The 18,065-nt window shown below is 35.8% G+C and overlaps 4 protein-coding genes across 12 annotated transcripts; 3 read left to right on the plus strand and 1 right to left on the minus strand.

Moving 5' to 3' along the window:
- The first annotated feature begins 420 nt into the window (after nucleotides 1–420).
- LOC110413538 (putative methyltransferase PMT15) lies at nucleotides 421–3,063 on the plus strand. The gene is made up of 5 exons (XM_021424391.1): nucleotides 421–477; nucleotides 1,081–1,291; nucleotides 1,400–1,697; nucleotides 2,103–2,573; nucleotides 2,660–3,063. The coding sequence occupies exons 1-5, from the start codon at nucleotides 436–438 to the stop codon at nucleotides 2,907–2,909; spliced, it is 1,272 nt and encodes a 423-aa protein (XP_021280066.1). The 5' UTR covers nucleotides 421–435; the 3' UTR covers nucleotides 2,910–3,063.
- Nucleotides 2,589–7,565, minus strand: LOC110413537 (UBX domain-containing protein). 3 transcript variants are annotated; one of them, XM_021424389.2, is made up of 12 exons: nucleotides 7,350–7,565; nucleotides 6,953–7,014; nucleotides 6,343–6,802; nucleotides 6,179–6,262; nucleotides 5,988–6,095; nucleotides 5,599–5,667; nucleotides 5,248–5,457; nucleotides 5,053–5,172; nucleotides 4,056–4,193; nucleotides 3,926–3,982; nucleotides 3,253–3,484; nucleotides 2,589–2,871 (listed from the first exon to the last, which is right to left on the minus strand). In XM_021424389.2, the coding sequence occupies exons 1-11, from the start codon at nucleotides 7,431–7,433 to the stop codon at nucleotides 3,377–3,379; spliced, it is 1,500 nt and encodes a 499-aa protein (XP_021280064.1). In that variant the 5' UTR covers nucleotides 7,434–7,565; the 3' UTR covers nucleotides 2,589–2,871; nucleotides 3,253–3,376. The 3 variants fall into 3 exon arrangements, with proteins under 3 accessions (XP_021280064.1, XP_021280063.1, XP_021280060.1); XM_021424388.2 differs by having other exon boundaries at nucleotides 3,253–3,411; nucleotides 5,563–5,667; XM_021424385.2 differs by having other exon boundaries at nucleotides 5,563–5,667; nucleotides 7,350–7,564.
- A 2,304-nt stretch (nucleotides 7,566–9,869) lies between these two features.
- On the plus strand, nucleotides 9,870–13,255 carry LOC110414005 (cytochrome P450 87A3). 7 transcript variants are annotated; one of them, XR_016351069.1, is made up of 10 exons: nucleotides 9,870–10,100; nucleotides 10,211–10,541; nucleotides 10,636–10,785; nucleotides 10,868–11,119; nucleotides 11,321–11,416; nucleotides 11,496–11,574; nucleotides 11,721–11,827; nucleotides 12,181–12,308; nucleotides 12,380–12,540; nucleotides 12,796–13,255. XR_016351069.1 is itself a non-coding variant. In XM_089783156.1 (9 exons), exons 1-9 carry the CDS (start codon nucleotides 9,910–9,912, stop codon nucleotides 12,468–12,470), a joined length of 1,425 nt encoding a protein of 474 aa, XP_089639282.1. In that variant the 5' UTR covers nucleotides 9,870–9,909; the 3' UTR covers nucleotides 12,471–12,736. The 7 variants fall into 7 exon arrangements, 6 of the variants coding, with proteins under 6 accessions (XP_089639282.1, XP_089639286.1, XP_089639287.1 ...); XM_089783156.1 differs by lacking the exon at nucleotides 12,796–13,255 and having other exon boundaries at nucleotides 12,380–12,736; XM_089783160.1 differs by lacking the exon at nucleotides 12,796–13,255 and having other exon boundaries at nucleotides 12,397–12,736.
- A 215-nt stretch (nucleotides 13,256–13,470) lies between these two features.
- FUS6 (COP9 signalosome complex subunit 1) lies at nucleotides 13,471–17,585 on the plus strand. The gene is made up of 6 exons (XM_089783117.1): nucleotides 13,471–14,031; nucleotides 14,131–14,451; nucleotides 15,209–15,325; nucleotides 15,429–15,514; nucleotides 15,896–16,130; nucleotides 17,161–17,585. Exons 1-6 carry the CDS (start codon nucleotides 13,606–13,608, stop codon nucleotides 17,335–17,337), a joined length of 1,362 nt encoding a protein of 453 aa, XP_089639243.1. The 5' UTR covers nucleotides 13,471–13,605; the 3' UTR covers nucleotides 17,338–17,585.
- The last annotated feature ends 480 nt before the right edge of the window (nucleotides 17,586–18,065 follow it).

The raw sequence follows: 18,065 nt of genomic DNA on the forward strand, positions 1-18,065 counted from the left end.
GGAAACTGGGTTGGAAACGGTTGAAATGAAAGGTGATTGGTTGGAGGGTTCCTGCAAATTATTTGTTTGATTGTTTCCTTTCGTTTTACTTGAAGAATATAGAGATAAATTTTATATTAAAACAAGCAAAAACGTGAAGAGTTTGTAGTCTTTGATTGTCTACATTTATTTAATTAAACTTTGTTGAGTTCTCATCTGTAGGGCTGTGACCACATCTACATTTAGTCGACTAGGAAAAGGTGAGAGAGTCAAAAAAAGAGAAAAGTCATAATTCTAATTAATTAAGCTTCCTTTGTAGGATGGTCTCACTGGAAGAGAAAGATCTGGCTAAGAGATGCCATTGCCAGCTAGAGAATCTCATATTCTTAGTAAAAAACCAGCTGGGGTTTACGGGGAATGGTTCAAGGGAAATGTACAAATTAAAGCAAGTCATAAATGATGCAATTAAGGAGAATTTTGGGGATTTGGATCATTTTGGTAAGTAAAAAAGTGAAAACCCCTTTCCAAGCTATCTATGACCAGCCAAACCCCAATCTCAAACTTCTCCCTTTCACCCATGAATATGGTTTTTTTAGGAGTTTTTCTGGTAGATTTTCAAGTTGGTTCGGAAAGTCTTCAGTTTCAAGTAAAGTGGTTCACCAAGAACAATAATTTGTTTATGGACCTCATCATCTAGCTGGGGCAAAAGGGTTGCATCAGAATAATTTCTTATCCTAAAATTAACTATATGAATCATAATTAAGAAGTCTCCAATGCAGAAGCTTAAGTTCAACGCACTTGGTCATTAAGTGTAGTATCTTTATTGTGCTTTGAATTTGTATTAATTGTCAGGCTGGTGTCGAACAAGGTATATATAGATGTTACCAGAATAAACCTTCCCCAGGATTTATTCCACTTTTTCTAACCACCGCCGCTCACTCCCTTCATCTAAAAGAATCACACTATTCCCGTAATTATATTAATAAAAACTCGAATAATATCTTTCTTCCTGCACGAAATTCTATCCAAAAACGACCGTTCACTATATTATCAATTTTGTACTGTTTTTTCCAAGGTTTTCTGATCTTTGAATGGATTCAGGTTGCGAGTTGGGGAGCTTACCTTCTATCAAGGAACATCCTAGCAGTGTCATTTGCACCAAGAGACACCCATGAAGCTCAGGTGCAGTTTGCTCTTGAAAGAGGAGTGCCTGCATTGATCGGAGTTCTTGCCTCTATTAGGCTCCCTTACCCGTCAAGAGCTTTCGACATGGCTCATTGCTCTCGATGCCTCATCCCTTGGGGGCAGTATGGTAAAACCTTGGCCCTTCAATTTAACGCTCTGCTGGTTATTATTATTTCATTGTCTTCGCTTGAGTACTTCGAACTGCTTTATTAATTTTTATTTATGTTCGGTGCAGATGGGCTTTACTTAATTGAAGTTGATAGAATTCTACGTCCTGGTGGTTATTGGATTCTATCTGGACCACCAATTAACTGGGAAAGTCATTGGAAAGGTTGGAATAGGACACGGGATGACCTGAGAGCAGAACAAAACCTGATCGAGACTGTGGCTAGAAGCCTCTGCTGGAAAAAACTTGTACAGAAGGATGACCTTGCCATTTGGCAAAAACCCACTAATCATATCCATTGTAGAGCTAACAGGAAGGTTTTCAAGCAGCCACGCTTTTGCCAGACTCAAAATCCTGACATGGCATGGTGAGATAATTGTCTTCAATTTTTGCAATGCAACATTTTTTGAAAAATTTTAGTTCAGGAATCTTTCACACTATCCAAACTTTTGCTTAGAGATTGACTTCTGATTGGAGAAAAGAATTACTTTCCAACATCAGAAAGCAAATTCTTCCCACTGCCACAGACCACTTTGGCAGTGATACCAAAACCAATTGAATGATAAAGCGATTGTCCACTTGAATCATCTCTGAAGCATAACCCTTTTCGCTGGTTAAAGTGTTCAACTGCTTAAATTTCAAAAAAAAAAAAAAAACCTATTCAACGACTTTTTTGTTTCCTGCCCAGCATCAATCTTTTTCAGTTCATTTTTTTCTAACCACCATCCACCAAAAGCTTTTACCTAAAAAATCTTATATTTTTCTGGCGCAGGTACACAAAATTAGAGACTTGTTTAACCCCACTGCCTGAAGTATCCAATATTAAGGAAATAGCTGGTAGGCAACTAGCAAAATGGCCCGAGAGGCTGAATGCAATCCCTCCAAGGATCAGCAGTGGAAGCTTGACAGGAATCACAGAAAAAACGTTTGTAGAAAACACAGAACTATGGAAGAAGAGGGTAGAATATTATAAGAGAGTAGACCATCAGCTGGCAGAGACGGGGAGGTACCGGAACTTGTTGGATATGAATGCTCATCTGGGAGGCTTCGCCGCAGCTCTTGTCGATGATCCTGTCTGGACCATGAACGTTGTCCCCATCGAGGCTGAGATCAACACTCTTGGAGCCGTCTATGAACGTGGATTGATCGGAACATATCAAAGCTGGTGCCAGGCAATGTCCACTTATCCTAGGACCTACGATTTTATTCACGCTGATTCTATCTTCAGCCTCTACCAAGACAGGTGCACATATATAAATAAAAGTCAAAACCCACTTTATTATTTCATTAATTAATCATTATGAGGCACTAATTGGTTTTATATGACAGATGTGAAATGGAGGATATACTTCTAGAAATGGATAGGATTTTACGACCAGAAGGCAGTGTGATCATCAGAGACGACGTGGATGTCTTGGTGAAGATCAAGAACATCATAGATGTTATGCAATGGGATGGAAGAATTGTAGACCATGAGGACGGACCCCATGAGAGAGAGAAGATTCTTTTTGCAGTTAAGCAATATTGGACCGCTCCTGCACCTGAACAAAGCCAACAAGGAATTAAAACAATTTCATAGAGATAATTGTTACTATTTTTTGGGCTTACACCTCATTTTTTTTCCCTACCGCAACATGTCGGTTGAATAGGTTTATTTTTACAAAAGAAAAAACTTTATGGCTCTATTCTTGTCCCTTCTACAGTTGGATATATGATAATTTTCCATTGTCTAAGGTGTGCGACGGATGGTTCTTGTAATATATATATATATATATGTATATATATTGGTTTATGTTTGTCCTTTCCCCTCGGTTCATGGCTTGTTTCTAACTGAGATCAAACCAAACCAAAGATTTAAGGAATTGGGGGTTCTTATTCAACATGTCAGACGTAAGAATATAAGAAGATAAATTCAAGGCTACCTTGATAACTTTCTTGTTCAATCCCCGGTATCAATTTCAACAGGACAAGGTAAATTTCTCGAAGTCAGGGTATCTGGGCAAACGCTACATTCTCACAGAAAAAATAAAAGTCGAACAGTCAACGCTATATGAACTCCAGAAACAAAGCTTCCTGTTTGCCTGTCAGGCCAAGTTGATTCAAACTTAAAGAGCAGTCATTCAAACTTAAAGCATGGCGAGGGTATGGCCTTACCTGTTCATCAAACAGAAGCGAGCAACAAAGTAAGAATATATACAATTAGTAGCTCAGCATCACAGGGTAAAATCCATTCCATGCTGAGCAACGGGTTGTTATTATTTAGTTTGACAGCAACTCTAGTTGAGCTTCTGGTTAGTCGGCCACCTTTCCAAAGATCTTTCATGTATTTGTTATTATTATTTACTAATTTAAAATAACAACTAAATGGAGATGAATTAAAAAGGGAACTTCATGGATGAAGAATAAGATAATTGTCTCGAATCACCACGTAAAGAAATTGACAGAATAAGATACAATCATTTATCAAAATAATTTTTAAAAAAAAAAGTCATCATCATCACATAACTATGAAAGATACAGCAAATAATTCAAGATGACGAGGGCTGCAGGTCTTACTTGGGATACTAGAAGAAAGGAAATTTAGGTAGCACTCACCAGTCTGTAAGTGACGGGCTTCACTACTTTACTAATATCTATGAAGTCAAAAAGAAGCTACAAAGGAATAAAACCAGAATCAGCATAGCAAATTAATGTATCTTAAACTTTTAAATGTAAAAAAATTTACCTGGAGCTTGTCTGACTTGAGAAAGCGACGTCCATGGCAGGTGCCATCTGGCAGCCTAACAAGTATAGTTACTGCATCCTCATCATTTACAGCTGGCTCAGGTGGAAGTGAAGTCTCCTTTGCAGACATTTCAGATTCCTGCCCTCAGTGAAATACAGAAGTCAGGAGCCTAATTATGTAATTCACAATCCAAAACGAGGTCAATCTGTAACCAGGATAATCTTTTTAAATTTAAACAGAAGGAGATTATCCATGTTTAGAGCAGCATTTCATTTCCTTGACTGCAAAAATCATGTAAACAGACCATTTCATCCGGCACCAAACTACTAAATGACATGCAATTCTAAGAACTTCACTATCTAAACAATTCATGTCTTTAAAACAAACGAAAAAAAAAAAAAAGCATCAACATTATCTGAATTCCTATCGCTCTTTACACTGTTTATTCAGATACAATCCTATTAAATTTCTCAATGATAGACACAGCAATAATTCATTTGAAAAACAGATGCATTAAATTAGTTGTAAAATGAAGTCAATCACAAAGCAGATAACACAAAGGCGAAACAGCTCAAATAACCTTTCAACTTTAAGTTAATCGCAAATTGATTTGCGTTGAGAGACAGCCCCACTGTCAGTAAATCAGCAGGCGCATAAAATATATCCAAATCATTTTTGTGGTTGACTAATTGTTAACTTCAGTTGCAGGTCAGCTGATTGGAATAAACGTGTAGATAATCTAGGAAGAGTAAAGTCAATCTTTGGATAAAGTTTTTATTGTGAATTGAAAATGTTTCTTCTTGCAGGCATCTATCTCATACAAGAATCACAAATAACAAATAGAATTTAAAAAACCAAGGAGTAATCAAGAATATTAAATACCACTGTACTGTGCATAAGGAGGTGAAATAAAAAATTTCAATATAAAATGAAAGAACAGAGCTTTGCAAAAATTGGCCATGTCACTCAGAAACACCAATAATAAAAAATATATAACCTTTCCTCCAAGCTTCCTTTTGGATGATTTTTCTTCTTTCAAACTATGACTTTCAGCTTTCTTGAGAGAATTCATTTCCTTTTCTTTATCAGCCAAAAGGGACGCCAGATACTCATCATCCTGCAAGGGAAATGTTACCAATTCGTCAGAGGTAATACAATCATCATACAGGGTATAGAAGGAGTCATCTTAAACCTGCTGTTGCCGCAATAAATGCCGTTCCATTAACGAGAATGATTGTGGATGAGATAGAGCCTGTGGACCAGGATCAACACTTGCACCTGGACTACTTTGCTCATGGGATAGATTGGAAGAACGATATGAAGCACCTTCAGGAATCTGGCTAAAAAGTTGGGTCTCCAGCATAATTGCTTGATCAAGTTCTTCTGATGAAATACCTCCCCACTTCAATGTTCACAGAAAAGATGCAATGAATGTAATTAGTAAAACAGGAACATGGTCCTTTGCTTCAGAAGCAGAAAATTTTATGTTATTACCAGTTAATAATACCTCTATAGAATTAAAGGAATCTTTACTGTGCCGTACACGATTAAGAGGAGTATCATGGCTGGAATCATGATTCGCTGGTAGTTGTCTAAGTGATGAGTTTCCTGCCTTCAATTGGGAACAGCCTCTTATTAAGGAGGAAAAGATGCTTTATGAGAAACCAGAAGCACAAAAGACAATTGTCTGGAGAATTTGAAACTTTTCTTTTCTTATCGCCCCAAAGAGTCATGATATTCACTTTAGGCCCAATCAGCTAAAATTCAGCCCCAAAAGTCTGAGGAAAGCTTCCACTAAATGTCAACATTAGTTTCAATAAATACATTCTACTGCATTCTCAACAGCCACAGATCAATGTGCTTCTGAGAATGTGCTTGTTTATGCAGCAATTTTATTTGTAACAAACAAAAACAGAAACAGAAAAAAGAAACCTTCAAGCTGTTATTGGTTGTTGCCTGAGTCCTTGCACTTGAATCATATATTCCCACTTGCTCATAATGATCCTTCATGACACGTACGGCTTTCTCTTCATCTGCTGTCTGAACTAAATTCATGTTAGAGAGAACCCAGGACCAAAAGACAAGGAAATCAAATCATGAAAACAAAGGAAAGATGCACGAACCTTCAAAGACAATGAAATTGCACGAGCAAGCTCATCATCTTCTTGCTGAAGTCGGCTCTGTTGAAGCCCAGCTCTAGATGAATTCTGCATCAAAGAAAAATGGGAAGTAAGAATCTAAGAAAACCATAGGAAGAACCGGATATTTTGTCCATATGGGTGTGTACATAGGAAGAACCATGTTGCTCATTCATATGAGTCTGTTCAAACTCCCGCTTAGAAGCCTCAATTGCAGCTTGCATCATTTCACATTCTATATCATTCGGATGTTGATGATCATCACTAGAGACATTCCCATAAATTCCCCCTCCATAATACGATGGTGGTCCTGTTGAATCTGTGATGGCTGGTCTTACTCCCGAATGCAGAGGATGCTCATTTCCGCTGTTGAACCCTACAGGGACCCCTGTCACCTCTCCCATATGAGGAGATGTCACATGGTGATTGAAGTTAGAAGCACCACTCCCGTTAAGCAAATTCCTCCTGTAATTGGCGTCAAGCAGTAACGAAGGCCTAAATCTTCTGACAGCAGAGATGAATGGAACAATTCCACGCATTCCAACTCCATTCTGATTGTTCATATCAACAGAATTATTTTGAGAAGGCACGGCATATGTCGGGTTTGTACTGAACATGAGTGCACCAGATCAAGAAAAAAGAAAAAGAAAGAAAAGTTATCGAAAGAAAGACCAAACAGCACAAAAAAAAAAGTTAATACTTATAGAATAATTATAAATGAAAAGAAAGAGGCTTGTGAAACAAAGGAACAAAGCATACATGCTTCTTTCCAATTCAAGAAAATGTGCACTAACAGCTGCATTTAAATTGCCTCCATACTCCTGTTTACCAATCAAAACATTTAGTCAGTATAAATTGAACTTAGCAATTTCAGGCTCAAATTTATGCAGGATTATAATTATAAAAAATCAGAATAATTATGAAACCATACCTATCACATTGAAAAACATACTAATACATAATTCCTACTTTCAAATAAACTGGAAAACCCTAGAAATGGCATTCGAAAGCTTTATTTTCCACATTACGCATTGCATTACGAAACTGAGTTGCTTGATTATCAGGACGCCTAGTTAAAATGTAAAAGTCCTAAAAAGATGGTGATTCTTGATCTCGAAAATCAGTAAAGTGAAAATTGGAATTTACAGAAACATACCTCTAATTTTCGTAAAGCGACTGAATCAGACGCGCCGGTTATGCTCTTGAAACTCTCGATCGAATCTCGCGTCGGCGTCGACATTGCTGTCGATTTGTCAATCTTCTTTTCAAAGTAAATTGAACAGAGAAAAAGAAAAAGAGAGAGAGAGCGAAAAAAGAAAAAGAAGACAAAAGGACAGCGAATGGGAAAGGGCGGATGCGATCCGCAAACATTTTTTTTTTAATTTTATACATATTTCGGTGGGTGAATGATTGACATTCGCGCCTTTCTTCAACATTTGTTTGAATGATTTCACATTGGTCCACGTAGATATATTTTTTTACACGTGTACGTTCTTGTGTACAGGCCTACAGGCCCAGTTAGGAGAGATCTGGGCTTCACTTTCGTTATTGTGGGCCACTATTGCAGAGAAAAAACATGGGCCATGCTTTGAAGTTTTTGATTTAGAGTCGGCCCAACCTATTTTAAACTATATATATATATATATTCTTTTAATTATTTAACAACATTTTATTGTTGGCTAATTTGAATTAATAAGAGAGTGAATGAAATTTGATTTGATATTTTCTTGTATAATATAGTTGGAGACTTTAATAATAATAATAACTCTTTTTAAAAAATTATTGAACGGGAAAGAAAGGAAAAAGTCAGCTTTCTATGTTGCAAATTAAATCGAGTATGAATTGAAAATAAAAGGACGTCGTACCAATGAAATTAGGGGGCAATGGTTGAGTTTTGTTAAAATTGTACCGATATTAGAACTTGGTCAAGATATAAAGATAACTTGCATTAAAGAGTTTGGGCCTTTGTGTTAATATCTTCTCGGAGTCAATAAGATTTCTGGGCTAACATTTCTTATATATTTAATTATGAGATTAGTATTAATTGGGTTCTACTTAATTAATATGTTGGGAACAAAAGAAATCTTCTTGAAACTACCTATTTTTTATTTTCTTTTATTCCTTGTTCTGACAAAAGCATCCTTTTCTTGAATTTTTACCGGTCAAAGGAGAAGAACCGAGAGAGTATGCTATGCGCTCACTGACTTGCTGCTTGCTTTCTTTGATGAGCGAAGGGCAATGCCAGTCAATAGATACCCAGACTCGTACAGATCTGAGTTCAATCAATCATACATGATAGGAGAGAAACCGTCTGATTTAGAAGGAAGGGTTGCGGTAGATATTATGTCTTCTAAAATAAAACAAAATAAACATTTGTAATTTGGCATCACCAATTGAATATAAATCAGATTTTAGAATTGGTAATTTAATGTGATTTATGTTGTTTGTTTTATTTTCTTTATGAAAAAGAATAAAATAAGACATTTATATCATGAGAATAAAAATCTTATAACATCATTTAATAAAATTGAAGAATCATTGTAAAGAGAATTTTTGAAAAGTATCATAACAATAAGATATTGAACAGTGATATTTGTAAAAAAATCTATCAAATAATAATATTTATGATACACATGAACGAAACTATCTTATTATTTATTCTTTAATATATCTTTAAAAGTTAAAATTAAATCTAACATTTTGATTCATCTAATTCCATTTGAATTATCTATGTAACAATTTTATTATTTATAATTAATATCATCTTATGACATCCCTCATCTCATGTCATCAACAAACACCCATAAACATTTCATAATTCTGTTTAATATGTAGAATAGTTTCTGAATTTGATCAAAAAATTACGTTTTCGATTCCTAAAATGATCATGAAAAAACACCTCCTATAGTGAATTGATGTGATAAAACTCAATGACTTCTATCAATGATGAGTAGCACCCAATCTTAAGGTGGCAAAGACAATGCAATCAAGGAGATCTATTGACACCAACATTTGTAGGAATAAAGTTTGACTAAAAAAGAACAGTATTTCAAGAAACTTTTTAATCAGGATAATTTTTTATAATAATTTTATAAATTTTTATTTATATATTATATAAAAACAATAAAAAATGAACCTTCGAATATTTTAAAAAATTTTCTTATATTCTATACAAAACTTGTCTAACTCAATTGTGCAGATTAAAAGTGTGTACAAAACTTTTTTTTTTTTTGTTTGTTGTATTATATTCCGGGACAGATCTACATATTAGCCGTAGGTGGGTCCTTTGGGTTAACATCTATACGATTTGTTAGGTTAATCTCATTAAATAAAAGGAAACTTACCTAACTTGCTTTTTTTTTTCAAAAAAAAAGTTAATACTATTAATAGAATTAATCAAAATATTATTAAGCTTTACTTTGGGTCACTATTCTAAATTAAAAAGGGAGAAAATAAATACGGGTGAGGCAATATTGCCCCTACTGGAATTTTAAAAGAAACTTAATACTATAGATAGAGCGGTCCCAAAATTTATTAAATTAATGTTTGTATTTATTATTAAATTGAAACATTTCGAAGATAATTTGCTAAAGATATTTTTATTATCAATTACAATAAAAAAAGAGATTGTTGATAATCATGTTTGTTTACCTATATAAGATTATGAGGAGGCACTTATGGTTGCATGTGAATAGAATAGACAGCAACATCTAAAGATGTTGGAGCTGGTTGTTCTTTGCCTTGTATCTTTGCTTGTTGTTTGGTTTTGCATTTGGCAAAATCCCAAGTGCAATGGAAAACTCCCACCGGGATCCATGGGCTTCCCCATCATCGGTGAGACCGTGGAGTACTTCTCTCCTTATTCATTACTTGAGATTTCGCCATTTATGAAGAAAAGAATTGCCAGGTTACGTACCATGTTTACTCTTTCATCTATAGTAATAAAGAATATCGATAATTGAATTGATATCACGAATTAACCGGCACTGATTGAATTAGTATAATCTTTGTCTCCAGATATGGGCCAATGTTCCGAACAAGTCTTGCCGGCCAGAAGGTGGTTATGGTAACTGATCCCGAGTTAATCTCTAGCATGCTCAAACAAGAAATTATGCCCCCTATTCAATGGTTTACTCAGTATAGTGTCAAAGCCAGTGGAGAAGACCAATTTGTTCTCAGTGCCAGTTTTCACAGGTATCTCAGGAGCTTTTTCATGCACCAACTTAGCCCCGAAAGCCTCATGACTGGTGAGTCGATTCGCGAGATAGAGCAGGCGACTCGCAGACATCTAAATTGGTGGGCTACCCAAGGCGCCATTGATGCCAGACAAGTTGCAAAAAAAGTAGACGTATCAATTATTTCAAGTTCTACTAGAAAAACAAAAGGTTGACAGTACTGTACAAGTTTTAGCTAATCCTTTTTACTTTGATTAACATTGGCAGATGGTAACCGAATACGTCGCTAAGAAAATCGGTTATGATGAACCAGATGCCGCAGAGAGACTTGGTGAGAATGTCAGAGCGTTCGTGGATAAGAGGACATCATTAATTCCTTTGAACATCCCAGGAACTGCTTATCATGCAGGATTAAAGGTTTACTTTCCCTGATATAAACCATCTGAATTGGTCATCCTACTTAGTAAGTTTCCCTAACATTCGAATTCAATTCAATCAGGCAAGTAAAAATCTTATGAAGCTGATTGATGAAACCTTTGAGAAGAGGAAAGCATCAAAGATAAATCATCATCAGACTTTTGTGGATCATTTACTTGAGGAATTGAACAAAGGAGACACCGGTTTGGATGAAGCAATGGCCAGAGACTTGGTCCTTGTATTTATAATAACAACCTCTGAAGCTATCACTTTGTCCATCACATTAGCGATGAAGCTAATTGCCGATCATCCCAAAGTGCTAGCTGAATTAACGGTATGCATACATTATTATAAATGGTTTAGGCATTACACTGGAAAAACAGGGCTGCACCCAGCCTCACTGCATCAAAATCAAAAGCACAGAGCTTACAGAACTTGAAGCAAAGAAAACTAAGTCCCTTTAACATAGTCAAGAATATGAATAATAATTTTCCTTGTTCATTCCACCACTTTAAACAACAATTGTGTAATTCAGAAAGAGCACGAGGCTGTTATTGAGAGCCGGGTCGAAGACAATAAGGAGCTTGAAATCACGTGGGAAGAATATAAATCCATGGAGTTCACTCACATGGTAAAACTAACTTCTTTTAATTAAGCTTTTTGAAATCCGTGTAACGTTCTCATAGCAATTCCTTGGTTGGCGTTCTCAGGTTATCAATGAAATGCTTAGGGTAGGAAATCTGCTCCCAATTCTTTCCAGAAAACTTCCAAAGGACGTCGACATAAATGGTAAGTTCGAATATATATCTGCTTTGCAACTTGCAGGATGGATCATCTCTCTATAAAATGAAAAGGAAGCATACATATATATATATATATATATATATATTCCTTAATTAATTGTTTAATTGGAATTGATTGTGCCTTTTTTGCAGGGTATACAATTCCAGCAGGTTGGTTTTTAGTAGCTGATCAAACTGTACTTCATTTTGATCCTAATTATTTTCATGAGCCGTTTGCCTTTAATCCATGGAGATGGGAGGTAATCCAATTGAAATATGGCCTTTATTGCTTCTCGGCAGCTTAATTAATTTTGTTAATTTAATTATAGAAGGAATGATTGTTAATTATAAAATTTTCATATAAGACAAATTAGGAGTATTTTGAAAATTTAAATATAACAGGAATTTCTTCATTTATACTCATTTTAAAAATTCAACATGACTCGAACAAGTAATAAAAAACATTCACATCTCTTACAGCAGTAATATCTTGAAAACTTAAATATAATAAAAAAAATTATCTATTATCTATTAAATATCTGTCTTCAGAATTCAAGAAATGACGGCATCTTAACCTTTCTTTCCTTTAAAAATAAAATGGAGATGGGAACAGGGAAAAAAGGGGCATGCGGGAACTAAAACCTTCATGCCTTTTGGTGGAGGAGCAGGATTCTGCGTTGGAGCCACATTTGGAAAGCTTCAGATTGCAATTTTTCTGCATCACCTGGTCACCAAATACAAGTATGGAAACCATATGCTACCCATTTGATCAATATCCGGTTCCTCCCAATTTTATGTCTCTGAAATTTCAGGTGGTCGGAGATAAAAGGAAATGACATCATTCGGCGTCCAGTTTTAAGCTTTCCGAATGGATTCCTCCTAGAGTTTTCAAAACGAAAATGAAAATGATAGTTGAAGACCTTGGAGCAAGATGCCATATACTATAAAGGCTCATTCGTGGGAGAATAACAATGTAATATTGCTTTTCGACTTTGATTTCCAAGTTCAAGGACCTTTTTCCATGGTTTGGGACATCGGAACTTGGAAGAAAAATATCATGAACATGAAATGGCATGTAATTTAGAAAATAAAAAATAGTATTGTCTATCTCAACAATCAGGATTACACCGTCAATTTTATATAGTAAAATTATAATAATAATTTAAAAATTTGCATATATATATATATTAATTTTCGAATGAAAGTCATTTTGATAATTTATACTCAGTGGAGTGCCGACGTGAGTACTGGAGAAGACCAATTTGTTCTCCGTGCCAGTTTTCACAAGTTTCTCAGGAGCTTTTTCCTGCACCAACTTAGCCCCAAAAGACTCATGAATGGTGAGTCGATTCGCGAAATAGACCAGGCGACTCGCAGACATCTAGATTTGTGGGCTGCCCAAGGTGCCATTGATGCCAGACAAGTTGCTGGAAAGGTATACGTATCAATTACTTCAAGTTCTAAGCAAAAAACACACGGTTGGGAAGAGGAAGGCGTCAAAGATAAATCGTCACCATAGTTTTGTGGATCATTTACTTGAGGAACTGAAGAAAGAAAACACAGTTTTGGATGAAGCATTTGCCAGAGACTTGGTCCTTTTGTTCATAACAACCGCCTCTGAAAGTACCATTTTGGCCATCTCATTAGCGATGAAGATCATTGCCGATCATCCCAAAGTGCTAGCTGTATAATAAAAGGGGAATATACATTTTATTAATCTTGAAACTTACTTTCTTATATCAATCTCACCTCTTAAGTCTTAATTAATATACCTATTTAGGGCGTGACAAAATAAAAATGAAGTTTTAGTTACTTATTTTTTCATAAAACGAAGATTGAATCATGAAACGACGTCGTTGAATATGGGAGCAAACGCTATAAGAGGTCACGTGCCAACCCAGTCCCTGTCTTCAGCTACTCCATCACTTCTACTGTGAAACGCTAAAGCAGTTCACAACGAGACAAACCCTAACCCTAAAATCCCTAAAATTCCCATCTCCTTCCTCTTCTTTTTTTTATTTCATTTTTTTCTTTCGTAATGGATGGTGAAGACGACGCTTCAAATCCAATGATGGAGGAGATGTACGCCAACGGCATCGGCGGCGTCGACGAAACGCCGTCGTCTTCATCATCAACAACCACGCGGAAGAACCGGCCCATCATAAGCGGCGAACAGCTGGATGTCGAGGCGTACGCTGGGCTTTATACGGGCCGCACGAAGATCATGCGGCTCATATTCATCGCCGACCACTGCGACAATCCCGGGATGCAATTGGAAGCCCTCAGGATGGCTTACGAAGAAATCAAGAAGGGGGAGAACACGCAGCTTTTCCGTGAAGCGGTTCAGAAGATCGACGGTCGATTAGGCCCCAACTATATGATGGATGCTGCGTGGTGTACTATGATTGATAAAAAAGCCGAGCAGAGGAAGGAAAAGCTCGAAAACGAACTCAATGCTTATAGGGTAATTTACTTTATTTTACTTAAATTATGTTGCAAAAACTGTTAACGGTTTGTTTGTTCTTTGTTTGATTTTCATTTAGTTTTTTTTTAAAATTTTCAGACGAATTTAATTAAAGAAAGTATAAGAATGGGATACAATGATTTTGGAGATTTTTACTATGCTCATGGTGCATTGGGTGACGCTTTTAAAAGCTATGTTCGAACTCGCGATTATTGTACTACGTCAAAGCATATAATTCAGATGTGTTTGAGTGCAATTCTTGTGAGCATTGAGATGGGTCAATTTACTCATGTGACAAGCTACGTTAGTAAGGCTGAGCAAACACCCGAGGCTCTTGACCCTCCCACTGTTGCTAAGCTACGGTGTGCTGCTGGGTTGGCTCATTTGGAAGCTAAAAAGTACAAGCTTGCTGCTCGTAAGGTTTGTCTGCTTATATAATGTAATTATGGATAACTCAGATGCTGCTTGTTTGTCTTTTATTTCTGTGTGCTTTAGGATTATATCACGCACTATCTTTTATTTGCAAGGTGTGATGAATTTGATATGGGTGATATGTGTAGAAGTTAACTGTAGTTACTTATGATTTATTTGGCTATGGTATGGGCGTGTATCTCTAAATAGGGGTGGTTATTCTTGAAAGTCTGTTGACAGGGTGAAGGATCCTTTATGCTACATATAATGGATCTTGTTCCATTTCTTGTCCTTTACCAAGTCATTGTGTAATACTCAAGCTCCAAGGCTAGTCAAGCCACACAATCTTGTTTTGCGTCTCATCCTTTGAGCTCCAAAATAAGCTTGAGTTGAGCTTGAGCCCAGTAAGTTTTTTACGAGCCAAGTTCAAGAAATCTACAATTCACACTGCACTTCTAAAAGGAAAGCATGAGATCTTCCTGTAGGTTGTGTTGGGGTAGTATATTATGGTAGAAAACTTATGTCATTTAGCTATTTGAATACACTCGAAAGAAAATGGTAATGGAGTATAATTGTTGTGTTCATCGATGGTTTATCTGAAGCAGTCCTAAAATTATGCTGGTTTAATTAATATAGAGTTTGCTTGTACTGCTTGTTAATGAGGGTTTCTTTCATTGGTTAATTTGAGAATGATTCTCTCTATACTGCTGCATTTTGAAAAATTACCATTTCATTGCGGGATTGATTGTCTTTTCTGTGGATGCAGTTTTTGGAAGTGGGTCCAGAATTGGGAAATACATACAGTGAGGTGATTGCTCCTCAAGATGTTGCTACTTATGGTGGGCTTTGTGCACTTGCAAGCTTTGATCGAACTGAGCTGAAGGCATCTATTCTGCCCCTATTTCCCTCCCTCATCCTTTATCTGCCAGTCATGTCTTACGGTTGTTTGATAGATTTCTTAGTCATTGACTGCTTTCACTTTGCAGAACAAAGTTATAGACAATATCAACTTCCGGAATTTCTTGGAGTTGGTACCTGAAGTAAGGGAGCTTATTAATGATTTTTACTCAAGGTATTTTATCTTCATGTTATTGTCTGTCTACAATCATGAGAATGAATTCTGTGACATTATTGGATTTTGTTAGACCTGTTTGGTTTATGATTTGGCTTCTTGCTTGATGCAAAAAATAGAAGGAAATAGTACGAGGGAGGATTTCAAGTGTGTTTTGTGCTGTCATTAATAGCTATGAGCAATAACATGCATTTATCCGTATTCTTTAATTTTCTTGTATTCAATTTTCTTTGGTTAATAGTAGCCAACATCAAACCTGAAAACTTGTGACTCGGGATTTCAGAAAGTTCTTATGTGTGATCTTTCTCATTTAATGAGAAGCACATATTCTTGGTCTGGTGGGTTACATTTTAACTCTATTTATTTCCTCCTTTATTGCAGCCATTATGCTTCCTGCTTAGAATATCTTGGAAACCTCAAATCAAACCTGTTGCTTGACATCCATTTACATGACCATGTTGGGACCCTCTATGATCAAATTCGGAACAAGGCCCTCATCCAGTATACCCACCCATTTGTGTCTGTTGATATGCGAATGATGGCTGATGCCTTTAAAACAAGTGTTGCAGGACTAGAGAAAGAACTGGAAGCCTTGATTACTGACAACCAGATACAGGTATTGTTTTGCACTAGTAGTTTGCTTTCATAAGTTTTGACTGTGTGCGGGCACATGTTTTTGTGTCTAGTTTTTTAAGTGCCTGTTTGGCTTAGTATTTTTTCAGCTTATCTGCTTCTTCAAAGTAGAAGCTAGGTCAAATAGTGATTTTGAGAAGTTCTTTAAAAAAAATAATAATAATTTTTTTTAAGACAATTTTAAAAAATAGAGCTTGAATTTTCTTTTCTATTTTTTTTTTAAAAACATGCCTTCTTTTCAAAAGAATTTTTCTTTTGTTTCAAAAAATCCTCTTCTATTAAAAATAGTTCCAACATTATCCATTCTCATTTTTATATGATTTATTATTAATTATAAAGTTTATGTTATATAAAAAATACTTTTTTATATTTATGATTTTTTTTTAAATAAATAAAAAAATAAAGTTTACTTTTTTCTATTGTGAGCAAAGGAATTTGCAATTAATAAAAAGTTATTTATTAAATTCTCTTTATGGTAATTTTAACTAAAATTAGAATTTATATAAATTCTTTTACCAAACAAATTATCTATAAAAAAGAGCTTATAAAGTAAATTTATCAAATAAATTTAACTTAATTTTAGAGGTTATTATTTTTCATAATAGTTTCGTAATAGCTTTTAAGCTAAAAAAAATCAGGCCAAACAGGCTCTAAATATTAGTCCCAAACCCAAATTGATTTGTTAATTAATCTATATTGTCTCAAGCGACCAATGAGTACAATTTGCCTATTTAGATTGAAAATGGTTTTTGACCTTTGGAATATGATCTATTTGTTAATTGAGAGGAAATAAAGTGAATTACCTAATGTCTCCACCAGAACCTTCCCAAACAACGAGAATGGCTAGATGGGGAGAGTAAGAGTTAATCCTCGTTCATGCAGTAAATTCTTTGGGGGTGAAGTTAGCCATTTCTAATGTAGACAATTGGACTCATGCTAAAGTTCATAATGGGGTTTAGGTCTGAGTGTAGGCTACTTCATCTTTTCTTATGAAAATTATAACATTTCTGCAGGCTCGGATTGACTCGCACAACAAAATTCTTTATGCACGACATGCAGATCAAAGAAATGCAACTTTCCAGCGGGTTTTGCAGACTGGCAATGAATTTGATAAGGATGTTAGGGCAATGCTGCTGAGAGCAAATCTTCTCAAGCATGACTACAATGTTAGGGCTTCCAGGAAACTCTAAATTCTGGACTGAAGCATGACCAAGATTGTTTTGATAAGGTCTCTTATATTCCTGCGCCTGGATTCCTAATGTGCTGAAGTGCTATTGTGAGGTGTTTAAGGAAGATTGGCTATCCATGGTGGTGGATTGCATTTTGAGGATTTCAGGATACACTGTTTGTATATACTCAAAATTTATCTCATGAGTTTCAATTATTTGTTTTTCTTTACATTTTTTAAAAATTTATGTTCATGGTCCCTGTTCTTTTATTCGATTTAGATCGCTACCGTAACTCTTATATACAAACTGAATGGTGCAGTCTGATTGAAGCAAGCGTCTTTAGATTCTCTGAAGAGTATCTCATACTTGTTTTACCACTTGTGTTGCATTCATTGTTGATAAATTCCCAGCCGTTTTAGATTAATGCCTACATAGCATAGGCTGGGGATATGGGGGCTTGATTGTCTCTGATAAAGGCATGGCAAGAAACTCAAGACTCAAGAAGCCTCCCTCGTAGCTGCACTGCACATAACATCACTAGGCGGGCCTTCTCATTTATTTTGCCCTTGTTTCTCTGGTGTTATTCTCAAATCTTCTTAATCATTGAATGCCCTGAAGGCTTAAGGACAACCATTTCATGTTTGCATTATTGCACAGTCTTAGCCTTTTGCTGCTACAATAATAGAAGTTGGTAGCAGAATGAAGTAATGAAGCTACGTGAAGCTTGCTTTCATCTCTCACAATTAGCA

This window comes from Theobroma umbraticum, unplaced genomic scaffold, assembly GCF_002168275.2.
Source record: "Theobroma umbraticum cultivar Fairchild unplaced genomic scaffold, ASM216827v3 scaffold_4.1, whole genome shotgun sequence".
Taxonomy (NCBI): Eukaryota; Viridiplantae; Streptophyta; class Magnoliopsida; order Malvales; family Malvaceae; genus Theobroma; species Theobroma umbraticum.